This window comes from Cucurbita pepo, chromosome 1 (assembly GCF_057944985.1).
Source record: "Cucurbita pepo subsp. pepo isolate OVF chromosome 1, ASM5794498v1, whole genome shotgun sequence".
Taxonomy (NCBI): Eukaryota; Viridiplantae; Streptophyta; class Magnoliopsida; order Cucurbitales; family Cucurbitaceae; genus Cucurbita; species Cucurbita pepo.
The window spans coordinates 5931357-5949791 of NC_141798.1; the positions used below are offsets into that span (position 1 = coordinate 5931357).

Sequence of the window (18435 nt, forward strand, 5' to 3'; positions counted from 1 at the left end):
CAAAATAAGTGATTATTTTAATTATGTAGGGACTATTATTGCCAATTGTTCACAATTTTTCTAAAATTTTAAATACAAAAACAAATTATCACAAACTAAAGTTTGCAGACTGAACTGTTAATTACAAAATCTGCAATGTTTTTGGATGTATATTTTATAACCAAGAATTTCTTTTCGTTAATAGAAAAATACCACTTCTATTAAATGTCATGCCTAAGTCAAATTACAATTTTCCACCCACCAGTGAAGCGATAAGAGCAGCATAAAGAACACAGCTATAGTTTAATTTACATGTCATCATTCTCCGAAAATGCAAGGAAATATCTCCTGTAAAAATAGACGGTTTTTTTTTTTTTTTTTTTTTTTTTTTTTTTTTTTTTACTAAACATTGAAATATGTTTCCACAAGTTCATGGGGCCATATTGATCACCAACAGTAAAGGAACAAAGTACAGAGACGAAAGGAAATGTGCATTCCACCTATCAATAATGTTGCAACGCTATGATATGTATGCTTTCACCAGCTCAGAATAACTGCACACAAATCCTGTTCTTGGACATGTGATTTTACCGCTGTTTTCCTTGGCCATTTTTTCCAGAGCCTGCCACCGCCAATACCAAACACAAACTGAACATTTCAAAATGAACTTGGGTAAATTTTCAGATTATCTTATGCAAACAAAATGATACTAACCTTGGCACTGTAGACATAACCATTCGGAAGCACTTGTGGCGGGTTCTCGGTGTCCATGAGCTCTTTCGTTATGTAACACACGAGCTTCGAATGATGCTGCTTTGAATAAGGCAACGGCACTGCCAGCTTCCTAAAACTTTCTTGCGATAGTGGGTCTTCCTTGGTGCAATCATCCTCATAGCAGTATCTAAGCAGGTCAAGGCAAACTTATCTGTATTCATACTAGAAGAGTGAAAGATTCTTTCAGATGCAATCACTTTTAGGATTAAATTCAAGATGACTGTGGGAAGTAAAACTTCTAGGTGAAAAACTTCTATAGGTACTTCTTGAACAAGCACCAGAGAGTGCTCCAACTTAGAATTTTCAGAAGCACTCCTCACTTTTACAAGAGTTGGCGTGCCAAGTTAAGGGTTTTTTCTTCTTTTGTTTCTGCATGTCTATTAATTAGATGAAAGAGTTAAACTGCAGTGAATGTGAATCACACGTATATGAGACAGTAACAAAGGATACGGAGTTTTGAGAGCAGACAAGCCTGCTTGCAGATAAATATTTAGCAATGGCTCGAGTGTCATGCCATATATTTTGCAGAACTCTTGTCTAAATACATCCACAAGATGATCCCACTGCTTTGGTTCAAATAAGACCTACAAAACACAATTTAATACACTTCATATCAACTTAGACAGAGTACAAGGTTCGATATCATGAACAAACAAAAGGCCAGAACAAACCATCATATTCTGGAAGACTAGGATAACCGCACTTACTTTCATCTAAAATACTTTCAGGAAGGACAGATATTCAAACATAAGATTTTCCCAAATAATGTTTCCCTCTTAATAGCCACGATGGAATCAAAAGGGAAATGGAATTAGGAGGTAGAAAATGATGAAACAGGAAGGAAACGAACCATTATTGTGATTTTATACATAAATAGTAAATCATAATCAATTCTGAGCGGCCTCCAAGGGGAGGAGGAAGAACGGGCATTCAGTCATCATGGGGAAAAGTAAAAACAATTGCTAACTGTCACTTCGATAGGATATAATTTTCCTCAAGTGATTATTTATAGTTCAAACTAACATAAAGTTTTTAAAATATATATTCTAGTTAGTCAGAAAAAAGGTGTAGCTTTCTGTTCTAAGCGCTAATGAAATTAAGTTGTGCAAACTGATAGAAACAAGAAGATGATTCACCTTGTATATGGCACACTCAGTACTACTCTTGAAAGCCAATGTTGCCATGACCCGCTGCAGTTCTTTCATATGGGTGGCTCCCCAGGGAGCAAGGTACTTCCGTGCATATGTAATAGCTTGCATATTCTTGTCAGCTCGTACCAATTCTATGAACTCTTGAAGCCTCAGTTGAAACTCAAATTTGCTCTGTCATCAATAAAAATTAGGAAGTTACGCAAGCTGAAAGAACTCATGTAACCCAAAACTGCATTTGAAATCGTTCCAAAAATTCAGTTACATGACAATATATTGGCAACAGAACAATAATATCTCCATGGTACTTTACAAGCATAGAACTAATTGCCACATATTGTAAGAGAATATTATAGCTATAAATTTGAATATCCACGAAGGAGAAAGTGGAATTTCTTTTTAAAATGGAGCAGATTTGAAATGAATTACACTACAATAAGAAATTTCTCAAAACCAATAATGACATTCACCCATCCTCTCAAGAATGGAAATATCCCACAACCTTTGCATCCTAATGCTAAAAGGTTCTAGTTACAATGTTCTTGATAAACAAATGGTTTTGTATTGGTACATATTCCTAAACTGAATACTCAAGTGTTTGATTGGTTTTTATTGAACGACTACACTATAATTCATTGTCTATGCTTCATCCTTAAACTAGTTTTATATTGATACAATTACAAAACCAATGGTATGATGCTGAAGAAACTGACATGACTTAATGGTAACAACCAATTAGTGCTAATATCAATAGATCTTGAACAATCATCCATTAAGTGATCAATCAAAAACACTTGTACTTCAAATAAAATCTTTATAAAAACAATACCTTTTTCTTTCCATAATAGAACAGATAAACAATAACTCAGGAGTTAAAAAAATTGACCCCGGGCCATGTTCAACTAATGATAATTATGAATTATTGGATGCTCCTCTAGAATTAAATTCTCAACACATCATTAATAATTTTTTGAGAGGACAATCCATTATTAATATTCATTCCATATACCTTGAAAAGCTACCTAAATTTCAGAAAATATAAGAGCAAACATGAATTTACTTCATAAGGAATAGCCTTCGAATAAACCCAATTCGGTACAGAAGATTCACAAACCCAACAGAGACACCATACCTGTTTATTTTTAATTTTTATAAATAAATGACCAAGTTTTCATTGAGAAACCACACACAATTACACTCCCAGCATTAAACAATTTCTAATACAGTTGCAACAAAACACATATCAAGCCTAAAAGAAACATAACATGACAAACAAATTATAACACAAGAACTCAACAGCATCATTATTGTTGATATACCTTGGAATGGATCAGTTATGTAAATGAAAGACTCTTGAGAACCACCACATATACCTTGGACTTCTTCAACCTCGACTTGTTATCGGAACACCAGGAAAGTGCAGGTGCTATCTCCTTGTTCTGAAGGGCATCAATAACCCTTTTGGCTTCTTGAAAGACATCAATGTCGACAAGATCCTGAAATTTATGACTGACTAGTCAAAAGTAGATTGCATATTTCAGAATGCAAAAATATTTTCCTTTTTTCTTTCTTATTCTTCTTAACAATCAACAGATATTACATGCACTCTCAGATGAGTTCCACCAGAACAAGGGCTTTTCGATTAGACCCCCTTTTTTGTATAGCTAGCATTGGGTCTAGACAATCCCATTCTTGTGCTTCTTTTTTGCTCTCTTTAACATTCTTACATTTTATCTCAATGAAAATACATTTTCTGATTAAAAAACAGATTAAAGAAGAGCACAAGAATGTAAGAGCATGCATTTTATCAGTTGATGCAACTGCAGTACATCTACAGAATACACATCCATCTTGTGTGAAATGGATCCCTTTTCAATTCCACTTAACTGAAACCTAGAATAATAAAATATCTGCCATGAAGTCGTAAACTTTCCTATCCATGTTCAATTTGCCATGAAAAATTCATCATTATTTTATTTATTTATCAGGAAACACTTTTTTTTTTATCAAGACAAATAAAGATGGTACCCCCTTTTACCACAGCCAAAATTTTTAGTGCATATACTAATCATTAGATACACTATTACTTGAAGGAAGCAAGAAAGTGATCGGTCAGCAATTAACAACAAAACGATCTATATGACAAACTAAACTAAAGTAACACTGACCTCAAATGCTTGTGAACAAAATATTATAATAAAGAACCTCTTTCAAACGAAACGTATCCTCGTTAAATCAGTATATAAATGATGTGCAGGCATTAATTCTTTAAAGACAAAGTGTTTACAGACAAAAAGAACCTGGACACAATCAAATTCAAGCAAGTGTAAAAACCTGAATATTGCTGCTCTCTGATAATTTCACTGCAGTGTCAAAATATGACATCCGCAGCATATAGTCCACAAGGATTCTTTTCAAGCGTGTGCTGTTCCATTCCGCCAAATTATCAGCATCAGCCGATTCTAAATGATCGAGTCTGGCGCGACACTTCTGTGCTTGCATCTGCTCGGTGCGACTACCCTCTTCCAACTTAACAACAAAAAGAAACGAAAGATGAGTTCTTTCCTTATCAGTCTATCAAGAAAAGGCAAACAAATATATATATTTTTCAGTTAGTTAAACAGCACAGTTCTCACTAGCTACCAGTATAGACTTATGTGCTTGCTCACTTTAATATTAGGATCACCCTGGTCCGGAACCACATCAAATAATCCAATTCAATACTTCATCAATATTCAACGACACCAAGAAAATCCGGGCCCGCGAGTAGCATCAGATGAAATCATGGGTGCAATACGGTGATTCTTTTTACAAATAAGGCAAAAGAAACATCCTAAAAATAGCTATTCGTCGCTAGATTGACCTATTCCAAGAGAATTTACAAAGAAGGTTCACGACAAGAAATGAAAAAAGAAAACCTAGAACCAACTACCTTTCTTTTCAACCCCTGCAATCTGGATACAAGCGAAGTGAAGTGATGTACGGCCTCTTCCCTCGACATGTTTTCGCGATCGGCGGCATCAGTAACGCTGGATATCACAGCAGAGACCTCCTTCTCAGCAACGCGATGATTAGCTCGAATCGTCTTCTTGTAGTGCTCAAAGGGAACCCTAAGAAATTGATGTTCCAGCTTTAGAGACTCAGCCAATCCGCTAATCTTGGAGGGCGTAGGGCTAATCGTTGCGGCTGCGGCATTTTCCATGGCGGTTTCAGAGGCGGAGCCGTTGGGAATGGCATCGACCTCCATGGACGCAAAGGGAGAGAAACAGAGACGTGGATTTTGGAGAGGAATTTTCTTTTAATTGTTTTGGACGAAAGGTACCGGAAATGAATCAGATCAACAAAATTATTATAATTTTTGGATTTCCGTACATAATTACCATAATATGAACCAAAATTATATATTGTTTTTATTTATTTTAATTAATATAAATTATTTTTTTTTACTTTTATATACTAATTAATATTTCTTTTGAAAATTATATAGTTGAAATTATATTATGTTACAAGTTAATATTATGATTTTTGAATAAATAAATAATATTATAATTTTCGAAATAAATGACAAATTAAAGTTTTATGAAATGCTTATTTTAATTTAATATATATATATATATATATATATATATATTTTTTTTTTTTAGCGGGACCAAAAAAAGATATAAATAATACCTTCGGACAAAAATTATCCTTTCCATGATGCAACAGGAAAGCGAAGGAAGAGAAATCTTGACAATGGACGTTGGGTCGACGCAATATTCTCACTCAATCACTGTCGCCGAACTGTAATTCCTGTGTCGCCGGTCATGTGATGCCGGCAACTCTTCGAGCAGTCTTCGGTATGTTGACGAATTTATGGCTGTTTTGATTTCTGCAATCAGTTCGATATTATTTGTGAGTTGTTTTTCATGTACTTTCTGAATCTCTATAGTTTTATGAAGTTGAGGAGGATTTTGTCGTCACTGTCCTTGCTGTTTAGCATATCGAATAGTGAGTGAAGTGAGAACGTGCAATTTTCTCTTCGGTTTTCTGTTGTTCTGGAGTTTCTTTATTGATGGAAGGAAATGTAGCAGTGAGAGAGGAAATTGACTCGATCAGAGCTGAATGCGTTGTTGTTCGGGTTTGGTTTTGTTCTCGACGAGTCGTTTTTACAACCTCTGTTTTGTTATCGTGTATAATTTATCGACGACCAAATAAAACACTGTGAATGAAAATCTGGATTCCATGAAACACTTTTTCGTAAGATTGAAACACTGTGAATGAAAATCCAGATTTTGAACTGTTCTGCATTTTTTCGCGGTTTGTACATGGTGACGTTGTAAACTTTCGTTTTGGATAATTTCCAAGTCTAGTCATCTTCGTTAGTGAAACGATCTCTCTATCATTCTTCTATGTGTCGAAAATTTTCGTCGTTCTAATGGTAGAATTTTGTATTTATGCTTGTATCTTCAACATTTGCTTCCTGTGTCTCTCCATTAATGATGCTTTTCTTTAGGTCTAGAGTGAATGTATTAGACACGGTATAGAGAAAAGTATTGGGATTGAAGGACAGAAACTTCAATAAGCAACATCAGAACTGAAGATGAAGAAGTTATGTTTTAGATCGTTTGCCACTTGCAATGGGAAAAAAGAAATTAGCTCTTCCATCAACAAATGACAGCGAAGTAGTCCCCAATGTTCCAAGGAAGCAAATAGATGATAGTGAAAGGTCCAGCACCAGTCCTAAACTTAGAAGGACCCGGTCATTATCTTCCGCTGCATTCAAATAAACTTCTATAGTTCGAGTGATCCAAGTAGATCTCCTGGTAATGCTAGCAGTGGCTCCAGACGGCAACGTGAACAGTCATCTTGGTAAGGATGTTTATTCTGATAAATATTAAGATCACGATCAGAGATCATATAGTTTGATGAAAAATGTATACTGAATTGCATGGAGAATATTATATATCTTTTAATTGGTTTTTATCATATTATTCTGTAGTCTAATTTGTGATCTCGTGGTTTTTACTATTTGTCAAAGTCCATCTCGAGAGATGAAATTCAAGGTAAAGCATGCGCAGATGGAAATGCCAAATGATTACCATAGCTCGGGACCTGTTAGGCCATGCTCCAGAACTTGCTATGATTCGTCAGGAAATTCTTCCACTAGCTCCAGTACTGTTTCAAATGGAGTCTTAGCCCGCTACATTGATGGTGAACAACATCGGGAAATAAATGGATCCATGAATAAGTATTCTCAGAGAAGTAACGGGTGGCGGCCTCCTCGAGCACAGTGTCTGCCACCTTCTTCAACAACAGCTACAGATAAACCCAGATTCTATTCATCAAGAGAAGCTAAATGTTCTTTTCCTCGTTTCTTGTCTGAAGAAGTGGGAGAATATGGATTTGGGAATGACTCACCTCGAAGTATTGCAAAGACCGTTGTTAACAGACTCTCACAACATCATGCTGTGCCTAAAGCGACCTCTAAAGAGCTTGGTGAAAATATACCCATCAAAGTTACAGACAATGGGAGTGAGAGTGGTGATATAACCATCAAGTTGGATAGTGAAATGTCAACTCGTGTTTACCATCTTCAAAATCAAGGTCTGGTATTGCTAAATGTCAACTCAATTTTGTTCCAACTTACTTGAGTTCATCAAAGAGAAAGTTGGTCGGTTTCATCCAACCGAGCATAGAATAGAGCATATCAAGAATTGTTTGGATGGACAATTTTTTCTTGAATCTGAAACGAAAATTCGGGGCTTCAAGCATAGGATTGAGAGCTTGACAAAGAGTTTACAGAAACTATCTATATTGTTGCAAGCGAGTCTGATCCCAGTTCACTGAGTTTTGGTGTAAGCAATGCACTACAACTCAATAGTCAATATCCAGAGGTGAATAATTTCTCATTATCCCCGGAAATGGGACATTATTCTGAACATTATTCTGAACATTATTCTGACATTACAAATCATAGAGTTGATTTTGTTTACTATGCTGGGACATTTAACAGTTTTATTTTACTTCCTAGGATGGTTTAAGATCTGAGCTAGAAGCAGAAACTTTATTTTCAAGACTATTGAGAGAGAAACTATACTCTAAGGAGCTGGAAGTGGAGCAGTTGCAAGCTGAACTGGTGACAGCAGTAAGAGGGCCTTTCCTGCTAAAATGTGAAATCCAGAATGCGATGGCCTTTCCTGCCTGGTGATAGCCTTTCCTGCCTTACTCATACGATGAAAGATCTCGAACTTCAGGTAGTTTCTTGCTGTCAACTTGATCTTGAAGATAAATTTTGTTGAATGCGATGGCTTTATCATTAGTTTGTATGACTGATACTTTGTGAAAATTTAAGAATGTTCTAGCATGTGTTATATCCATTCTAATTGTCTATTATGGTTCCACATTTATTTTTAACCATTAATATTTTATTTGGGTATAGAGAGCTGTACTCGGAAAGTATATGAACTAGCTAGTGTCTTTCTCTCTAAATTTCTCTTCTTCTATCCCTTCCATCGATCATCAATTTTGTGGTTGACGTGCTCAGGATTATTTGTCAAAGCTAGAGGCATTGGAAGAGAACATTTTGCTGAAGGAAGGTCAGATAACAATATTGAAAGACACACTTGGGAGTAAATCTATTGAATTTCTTGCTCCTCCCAGTTCACGTGGGAATTTCGACTGCAGTAAAAAAAAAAAAAAAGGAAAAAAGAGGATTTTGCTGCTGTATGAAGTGAATTTTGGGTATCTTCATGAGCAAAAGGTAAATTTTTGGTATGGAGTTACTCCACTGATTGCCATTTATTATATTTAGGATCATTTTTAAAAAAATGTACTTTCTACTAGGGGAAATCACTTTTACTTTTACTTCTCTAATAAAATGCTATAGAATTTTGAAAAGTGCTTCTGATGGCTAAAATCATTAAAGACAATTCTGAATCCTAAGCTCACTTTTAGGACTACCAAATTTATCTTTAATGGGTTTCAATAGTACATTGATTTTAAAATGTTGGTTATATAACTAAATATTAGTCCCGCTGTGTGAAAGGATTGTCCACTTTTTAGCTTAAAAAATAATAGCTGATGGAGGACATTTACTATTTTTACATCTTCACCATGTCCTCAGATTAATGTGTAATGCTATATTTTGAGAGCAAATTCATAAGGATATTTAGCTACCAATAATAATGCAGTTAAAAAAGAGGTTTGATTTAGGTTGATTTTTGGCTAAATTCATTACCGTCCTCGAGTCAAAGAAAAGACTTATGGTAAAAGTGAACTTTCAACTTCAAAGAGTACAAAAACATTAATTCTTTGTCCTTGAGAAGTCTTAGGTAACTAAAATTTAAAATTTTGAAATAGACTCCTTATAACTAAAATTTAAAATTTAAAATTTTTTTATTTTGAGTTTCATTATAATAGTTCAGATTGAGTACGATTTCTCATTAAATCTTAAATTTCAAAACCAATAAGAGTTGAGTAGTTCCAAATTTTAAGAAATTAGTACAATCAAAATCCAACTTAATTTCAAATACCAGTACTAAAATTCTGATATATGTGTATATATATATATATATATATTTAAACTCCATACTAATTTACCTCATTAGTGCTCTGTCCACTGGAAGGTTATTATTGCACACGCTCACCTCTACTCGTACAATAAAAAGAAAATTTCTATTTAAACACAAAGAAATTCTTAAACATAAAGATAATAATAAATAAATAAATAAAGATGAGTGTTGAATTAGTAGTATAGTCCTAAATTTTTAAATTTGAATTTAAAATGTCCATTTTATTTAAAAACTATCAAAAAAGTCTCTAAACTTTCAATCTTTTTTGTCCAACAAACCTCAATACATACATATTGTACACTTTTAGAGGTTAAATAGATACAGACAGTTGACATTAAATAGACATCAAATTGATCACCCAGTTGAGGAAGAAATGTATGATAGCTTAAAAACAATGTAAATGCACCTGGATGAGTGAACTGTAAGGAGTCACATTGATGCTGGTTTCCAGAAGTCGAAGGGCTTCCGTTGCTGAAAAGAAAGCAGAATTATGGAATAAATAGGCAAATTCTGAAATAACGTTGTTGTTTGCGAGCTATTGCTGTTTCTTAAAAGAAGTTGCTTGTGATTTATGAAATTCAAAGCAACTTCTTTTAAGAAATAGAAATACCTCGCAAGAGATGAGGGGGACGAGGAAATTAAAATTTCTATAAATCAACCCCACCAGTCCAACTAGTTTTATACGCTAATAAAAATTATTTAAGAAAAAGATGTTTTTAATGACCTTCACTATAGTTGAATGAACATTTTAGGACAATCGAACCAGAACATAATAGCCATTTTCACTGGTTCTGTGTAAATAAACTTGATTGAACTTACCTGGGCAATTGGAAGCCTTGACCTCACTGACTCGATCAAATCAAAATCAATGTCTGCTACAGCAATGCCAGTTGCTAATCGATCTGAAATAAATGAAATATGAGAGGGATAAATATTGACACAACAAACTACAAAGAGTTTACAAAAAATTGGTTTATAGTTGCAGCTACTTGTCTTGGCCACAAAAACGGATGATTCTAGTGATAAAAGAGGATGAGCAAAGCAAATGAAATGCGAGGAGGTCTCCATCACCTTCTTTCATGCAGTATTATTAATTCATTTATTCAGACTAATTGTGATTAGTAATTTAATAAAGTATTTTACTTTATAACAGCCATAACCACAAGCTTGTTGCAGATATGTAAAAGATTGAGCACCAATGATCCCCTCATCAATAGCTTCTACTTGCGGCCACTCAACAAACTATTTCCCTTGTCGAACTTCAAAAGAATATGCACCATCTTGACTTCGGGCACAAGATAAAGTATCAGCTCAAGAAATATTGATTATTATCTTCAATGGAGAACATTGAAGTATTGAAACAATTTTCAGTTGCAGACCAATACTTTATCCAACATTTTGTTTAATTACCCCTTATCTATTCGTTGTTAGAGTTTTTACAAAAAATCGACAGGATGAACCTTTGCTTATAGTATGTAAAGTGAAAAAACAATGCAGAAAATAATTTGTAAGCATGGTAAAAAGTTTAGAGCTACTGTAAGCAGTGCAGAACTGGTACTACACTATTATTCATTAAAAAAATTTGCCACCCCGAGGCATCCCTGGCATCAGACCACGATGAAATTTTAAAACGATAAAAAATAAATCTTAGAGAGAATCTCCTCGTTTACATTAAGAGATAACTTTACAGTAACATCAGGACATTATGCTTCCTTACTATCTAAGATCATTAATATAAGTTGATTTTTTAGGAGAATTGATTCATTTACATAGATTTTAAAGAAGTAATAAATGCTAGCAGGCTGCTAGTATCTCTGAGAGTAACTGAGAACATTTAAGATCATTTCATGGTGATGAGATTCATAGTGAGTGGGACTATCATTAGTGTCGCCTTTTGGCATGCCATAAAAGGGGTGAAAAATGAATTAGAAGGCGAAAGAACGGTCCTCACCAGATAATCGACCGACTATTTTTCCCCATGGATCAATGATTAAGGAGTCACCATAACTCTCTCTTTTCCCAATAGCTTTTCCCGCTTGAGCAGCAGCTATGACCTGATAAATGTTTATTTTATCAGCGTAGAAGTAGCAATAAAGCGGAATAACAAACTTTCAAAGTCAATTCCCACCAACATCCTTTAAACAAAAGTGAAACCGGTATCCAAGTGTATGAATTGAAAGGAACTATTACGTAGCATTGATTCTCAATTGCTCGAGAACGAAGAAGAATTTCCCAATGTGCCTCCCCAGTTTCTTTTGTAAAAGCTGAAGGAACCAATAAGACCTGCCAGTTTTTATCCAAATTCAGATGCTAGCAGCTAGGAAAATTTTATCTCAATATACACTTGAATTTTTCATACTTGAGCATTGTGTTGGAATCTCAACTGCTGGTAGAGCTCTGGAAATCTCAAATCATAGCATACAGTCAGGCCAAGTCTTCCAATAGGACTGTCAACTGCCACAATGTCTTCTCCTAAAATATAAACAACTTATTAGGATGAACAGAACTTTTTGAAATCATTAAATAAAATTGACTCGCGCCACATTGCTTCACCGCAAATTCCTTTGACATTGTAGCCACTCTAGGGTAGCTTCTTAACATAATGAAGAAAGGAAAATGACAGTGAACCATTATACACGTTTCTGCATTCATAAGATGTCAAGGAAGTTACCTGCCTTTGTATAGCTGCTTTCTTTATATACTCTTCCACCAGGAACGTCGACATCAAACCTTTTCATAAAAAATTGCACAGCATAAAGACAAAGCATCCAAAATAATGCAGGAAATTTATTCATCAGTCACATTAGCTTCCAACACAAATGAAGTAACTTTCACTACTGAAAATGTATAATTCAATCAAGTGCGCAAAAGTATATGATCCCCGTCTCTCTCTAACAAACACACGCATTAATATAAAATAAATTGCAAGTGCATTACAAGTGTATTTTCCTATAAGTGCTCCTGATAGTTCCACTGTCATCAACTATGACATGTGTGTTGTAGAAATGTTCATCATCAGGTCCCTTTTCTTGGAAGCCTCCTAGTGATAGCCATATGCTGGATTCTCTGCAAAACTCGAAGTCCACAGAAATTAGGAGACGTTTAAAAGATGTTCATGAAATCACTATTTGTTACTGTAGATTGTGCCTATAACCACAAACTGAAACCAATTTGAATTATCACGAACTGAAACCAATTTGAATTATCAATCATGCGTGTTTGCAATATATCTATAGAGAAGCAACTTGAAGAAAAAGATGCCCTAAAATAGTATGATGGTAGAGATTAAAATTTAAGTAAAAAGTACGCTTTTTTTTTTTTTTTTTTTTTTTTTTTGTGACTTAGAAAGAGATTTAACAGCCGAATAATTATGAACAACCTTGCTAAAGAGCAGTACTGATTCAAAATTGGTCCGTCTAAAGGCTCTGCAATCTTTTGACCTTCCCCATCTTTGGCAGGCATAAAAGAAAAATCCTCTGGGAAGCATACCAGTTTTGCTCCTGCTGAAACTGCTTCCTATGAATATGTAAATAATCGTGTTACCTTGTTTAGCTGAAAGCAAAATCATTTCAAAACAGGAATATTAATTTTTTTTTTTTTTTTTTTTTTTGGATAAATCGATCATTCAGACATCAAATCCACCATTTTCTAATCAATAGCTCATAGCTTCACAAAGATAAATTGCATACACATAACAAATAATACAAAAACCCGGGCAAAATTATAAGAATAAGAATAAGAAGAAGAAACGTGCGGTCAGCGGAAAACGGCAGAATATTGTCTCAAAGTAGTATCTCGATAGGCTAACCTCGTAATCAGAGATTTATATTCCTTATTCTTTTCTATCTACAGTAGGATGGATAATTTACTCCCATAATAACTTCAAACAAGCATTTCAAACAGAAATTAGGCTGTCAACGACCTTGATTCATAATATTCCGAACAATTATGAAAGGTTTTCAAAACATTGAAGGTATCGCCAAATGCAGAGATAAAATGATGATTAAGACATAAACAACGAAGAGTGCTGTTGAGTTAACATACTTTGACGAGGCGAGAACATGTGGCGAAGTTGAAAGAGAGGTCGTTAATGGAGGTCATTTGAGCGACGGCGACACGAATGGAGTTAACTGCCATGTCCGATCCACCGGTAAACGCGGTTGCGAAATTCGAACGAATCAACGGAAGGTGATCTCGAGCTGAAACAGTCGGAATAGTGAATCGAATCAGAGTCTGATTGGGGGATAGCCACGGAGAAACGGACATCTCAGGTTGATCGCACCCACATATTTTCCTGAAATTTCAAGGAGCGAAAACGTTGCTGAAAATTTTCCCTCGACGTTTATATACATTTTTTAATTTTAACAAAAAAATTCAACTATTCTATTTATTAAAAAATATATATAAATAATAATATGTATATATATATATATATATATATATATATATATATATATTTTTTTTTTTTTGTAATTTGCATTATTTAAATTATAAAATTCGAACATACTTTTAACAAAAAAAAGAATATACATATTTAAATAATAATATGTATATTTTAAATTTTATGCAGTGCATCAAAAAGTAAGCGATTGAAAATGGAAGAATGTATGCGAAATGGAATTTCTGAATATTCGAATGCCAGATGTTTGTGCCAGATCAGTACCTTTCTGAATGAATCGACGGCAAACGATTCTACATTTGATTTTGAATTCGAAGGGTTTATCATTTCATTTCTCGATCCTCTCCTTTTCGATTTCTCTCTCCTAACTTTTCCCGGAAAATTTACCCTCATTTTCTCGAGAAAGTGATCTGAGGATCTTTTCTTTTGTTTGTTTTTGGAATTGCTTCGATTCATATTTTCTTAGGGTTTTTGCTATTCTTCCTTTTTGCCAAGAATGGCGGATTCGTTGAAGGTCAAAGTCAAAAAGTCCGGGCAATAAATTAGAAAACCGTAACCGAAAAGTGCCTGATTTAGTCAGCCAAGAAGAGCCCTCCGAGAGGGAGGTTCCTTTTTTAGTTTCTTAAATTGTTTCCAAACCAAGGGGTTCTGTTGTTGGAGAGTGATCCATCTGTTTCTTTGGCTCAAAGAAACAGAAAAAGAAAAAAGAAAAAAAGAAAATAGAAAAGAGAAGGAAGGACCCTGAGGAGGAGGAGGGCCAATTAAGCTTCAGGAATTCTCTCTTTTCAGATCTACCCGTTTCAACGTTCTGACAGTTCTTTTCCTTCTGTCAGAACACCCGAATTTCTTTTAATCGATTCCCTTTTTTAGTTCATCATATAATATGTTCATCCATCTGTAATTGAGCAGTTCTGCAGAAAAGGGCCTGCAAGATCTATCGGAAATCAGTGATCAAGGTTTGTTATTGGTGTTTTTGTATTCTTTATGGTTCATAGGTTCAATTTTGTAAACTTAGCGATTCAATTTTAGTTATATACTGTTCTATATTGTGAATTTTGAATTGTCTTTTCATTTGTTGTGCCATTGTGTTTGCAGTTTTCCTACGTATAGCCATCAAGAAACTCAATGTTTTCTGATTGAAACATTAATGGTGTCTGCTCTGATCAATGGCTTTCTGATATCTGAAACTTGTTATTTCGATTCCTATATTTGTGAACGAAATCAAGCGAACTTTTGATTTTAATACTATCCTTCTGCTCGGTTCGAAGAATGGTTTTTGGTGCTGGATCATTTGGGTGAGAATATGTAAGGGATGGTATCAGAAACTTTGATGAAGATTGTATCACCTTGCTGGAAACCTTCTGTTGAAGGTGAAAATTCCAGCAGAGGTGGGGATGCGAGTGGTCGGGTTGATGGATTGTTATGGTACAAGGATTCTGGCCGCCATATTAATGGGGAATTCTCAATGGCGGTTATTCAGGCAAATAATTTGTTGGAAGATCGTAGCCAACTCGAGTCAGGGCCACTGAGCTCATTTGAATCAGGTCCCATTGGGACGTTCGTTGGAATCTATGATGGCCATGGAGGACCTGAAGCTGCAGAATTCATAAGTGATCGTCTGTTCAATAACATGAAGAGTAAGTCTTACATTTACTTATGCAGAATGTTTCTGTGCATATCATTTGATTGTCCTAGTTAGATCAACATCTAAGTTTGTAGTCTAATATCGAGTTTGTGATGACTTTTGAAAAGTGTGTCGATGCACCCTGAGGGAGAATCACTGTTAACGGATCCTGATCATGAGACATGAATATTGCTTCATCATTTTATCAGAATGGAGTTAATTTTTGTAACTATTTGACAGGAAGGACTTCCTTTTGTATTCTATTCCATCGGTCAATGAAACGGGTTCTGTTTCTTTTCTATATATACTCAACATTGACTTATATGATGGATTAGAGAAGGATTTGATTGTCTCAGCTGAAGGACATGAGATTGCGCCATATGCAAGGAACTATTAAGTGGAAATGAATGTTTTCTGTGCTTGAGAGAAACCATTGCATCCTGTGAAATTTGTCTTTTTTTGTCAAAACGAGTAAAATAGAACGAGAGATGATTTGTGGACCTCAAACATTTTCGTTCGACCAAAAGTATCTTGCCTTCAACAATATGTTGAACTTGCTATTGCTGATTTAGAGGTTTAGAGGAAAGTGACATTATTCTTTCGATTCCGAATTCGGTGACTTATCAAATGTTTTGGGAATCTTCAATACGGGAATCGAAAGTATGTTCTTGTACCTAAAGCATCTAGATCGTAGCGGAAATTAGTATAGAGTTCCGAAAGCAAATGATGGAAGGAAAGATGTATATTGGTCTTTCCTGGAGAGTGGTTGTGAGTTAGTGAGTGGTTTTATGGTCTCCTACCAATTTTCATTATATAGCTAATTGGAATGTTTACATTTGACAGCTTTTCATGGTGCAGAATTTATTCCAGAAAATCGGGGAGTATCTGCTGAAATTATAAACAAAGCATTCTTGGAGACAGAGGAGGAATTTTTGTCTCTTGTAAAGAAACAATGGCTTAGTAAGCCTCAAATTGCTTCGGTTGGTTCATGCTGTTTGGTAGGCATAATATGTTGTGGATTACTGTATATTGCAAATGCTGGAGATTCTAGAGTGGTGTTGGGAAGATTTGAAAAAACTCATAAAGAGGTTAAAGCCATCCAATTGTCATCTGAGCACAATGCTAGTATTGAATCTGTGCGAGAGGAGTTGCACTCGTTGCATCCCGGTGATCCGCAGATCGTTGTGCTAAAGCACAAGGTGTGGCGCGTGAAGGGTGTTATACAGGTTTGTTTGTTTGTTTGTTCGTTCGTTTGTTCTTGATATAAAATTACAAAATCATTTCCCTACTAGAAAGTATCACTCTCCTGGTGATGTAGGTCTCAAGATCCCTTGGTGATGCTTATCTGAAGAAAACAGAGTTCAACCGAGAGCCTCTCTTGCCCAAGTTCAGATTACCAGAACCATTCCACAAGCCAATTCTTAAAGCCGAGCCTGCTATTGTAGTGCAGAAACTGTATCCGGAGGATCAGTTCCTTATCTTTGCTTCAGATGGTCTTTGGGAGTATATAAGCAATCAGGAAGCTGTCGACATCGTCCATAGTTGTCCACGTAACGTATGTTTTCTTTTGCTCTATCTTTGCTTGGCTCTTCTGTTTGCTTCTTGGGATAGTATTTCTCTTCTGAATGACCATGAAGTTTTGAAAAATCCAAACATCTCAGAGATGGTAGGAAGTTATCGAACGAACCGCACTCCTTCATATACGTTAGGAGTCCATTGATGAGAAAGGGCTAGGAAAAGCTTGAACCCAATGCCTACCGTGATGATGAACAAGTGCAATTGAAATTCCTAGGAAGTCGTACATTTTGTGTATTGAGAAGACCATTTACTATTTCTTGAAAATCGATCTCTAGCCAAGAGAAACCATGAACTAGAATAGAACTTGCCCCACCCATGAGTAAATATTTCATACTACTAGTCTCATTAGACCATACATCTTTCTTGGTTTATTCAGATAATAGCCATCTCTCTACATTCGAGTAGACTACCTCTCACTGTAGAAAAGATTTCTTTCCATTGGCGAGCTTCACTTCAAGGACGTATTAAATACAATATTAAAAGTTGGTAATCTAACTTAATTATTACAGGGGGTTGCAAGGAAACTGGTTAAAGCGGCCCTTCATGGAGCTGCAAAGAAAAGAGAAATGAGATACACAGACTTGAAGAAGATCGACCGCGGGGTAAGAAGGCATTTTCACGACGACATAACTGTTGTAGTATTGTTCCTGGATTCGCATTTGATTAGTCGAAGTCCGAGCTACGGACCGATGCTTTCAATCAGAGGAGGTTCTGGTATCCTGGCTAGATCGTAGTTTGTTGAAGCGTTATTAGCATCATCATCATCATGATATGAATGAGCAGCAGCAGGTGTCATCTCATGTGCTTTTACATACATCCATTCCATTCCATTCCATTCCATTCCCCCCATTTTTTTCTCATTTGTATTGCAAAAGTTGTTATTTTATTTTTATTTTTTTTTTATTTTTTTGTTTTGTGTTCAGAAGAGGAAAAATTGGAAACCACCATGACCCCTTTTCTCTATTACCCATTCCCCTTCCCCTTCCCCTCTTTATTTTTTCTTCTTTTTTACTTTTGTGTTTTCCTTTTTCATGTATAGCAGCAAGCACCACCACTGTTTTCCCTCTTAAGAAATTCTCCTTATTCACATTTCTCTCAATTCTATAGAGACATAGATAATATTTCATGACTCTTCAATCCCTACTTTATATATATATATATATATTTCAATTTTCAAACCAAATTTTAATCCACCTGGATCATAAAAATGAGTAACAACGTCAAGCAGTCCCGCTTTCTCGGTCCGAAAAGTGCATTGTTGGAACTGAGTTGAAATGCTACGTGGCTCGAGATTCAGGGATCGCCGCTATAGCCGAACACAGACAATGGGTATACTCAAGAATTCTATTAGTTAAATGTATGAGTATTAAATATCTTTTT

The 18435-nt window shown here is 35.2% G+C and overlaps 3 protein-coding genes and 1 pseudogene across 5 annotated transcripts; 2 read left to right on the forward strand and 2 right to left on the reverse strand.

Annotated features, from left to right (window-relative positions):
• Positions 1-453: 453 nt before the first annotated feature.
• On the reverse strand, positions 454-5219 carry LOC111807713 (LisH/CRA/RING-U-box domains-containing protein). Its single transcript, XM_023693559.2, has 7 exons — positions 4834-5219; positions 4236-4430; positions 3275-3397; positions 1890-2075; positions 1204-1337; positions 694-880; positions 454-601 (listed from the first exon to the last, which is right to left on the reverse strand). The coding sequence occupies exons 1-7, from the start codon at positions 5146-5148 to the stop codon at positions 500-502; spliced, it is 1242 nt and encodes a 413-aa protein (XP_023549327.1). The 5' UTR covers positions 5149-5219; the 3' UTR covers positions 454-499.
• On the forward strand, positions 5079-8697 carry LOC111807721 (uncharacterized; annotated as a pseudogene). The gene is made up of 6 exons (XR_015422650.1): positions 5079-5219; positions 5610-5740; positions 6397-6748; positions 6909-7777; positions 7915-8137; positions 8428-8697. The product of XR_015422650.1 is annotated as an uncharacterized LOC111807721 (transcript).
• A 957-nt stretch (positions 8698-9654) lies between these two features.
• On the reverse strand, positions 9655-13783 carry LOC111789577 (Nitrilase/cyanide hydratase and apolipoprotein N-acyltransferase family protein). The gene is made up of 9 exons (XM_023670223.2): positions 13499-13783; positions 12834-12970; positions 12392-12520; positions 12126-12184; positions 11814-11926; positions 11645-11737; positions 11406-11508; positions 10274-10356; positions 9655-9925 (listed from the first exon to the last, which is right to left on the reverse strand). The coding sequence occupies exons 1-9, from the start codon at positions 13718-13720 to the stop codon at positions 9884-9886; spliced, it is 981 nt and encodes a 326-aa protein (XP_023525991.2). The 5' UTR covers positions 13721-13783; the 3' UTR covers positions 9655-9883.
• A 234-nt stretch (positions 13784-14017) lies between these two features.
• LOC111781318 (Protein phosphatase 2C family protein) lies at positions 14018-18142 on the forward strand. 2 transcript variants are annotated; one of them, XM_023661851.2, is made up of 5 exons: positions 14018-14809; positions 14949-15490; positions 16321-16703; positions 16796-17032; positions 17565-18142. In XM_023661851.2, exons 2-5 carry the CDS (start codon positions 15166-15168, stop codon positions 17787-17789), a joined length of 1170 nt encoding a protein of 389 aa, XP_023517619.1. In that variant the 5' UTR covers positions 14018-14809; positions 14949-15165; the 3' UTR covers positions 17790-18142. The 2 variants fall into 2 exon arrangements, with proteins under 2 accessions (XP_023517619.1, XP_023517626.1); XM_023661858.2 differs by having other exon boundaries at positions 14019-14809; positions 16336-16703.
• Positions 18143-18435: the final 293 nt, after the last annotated feature.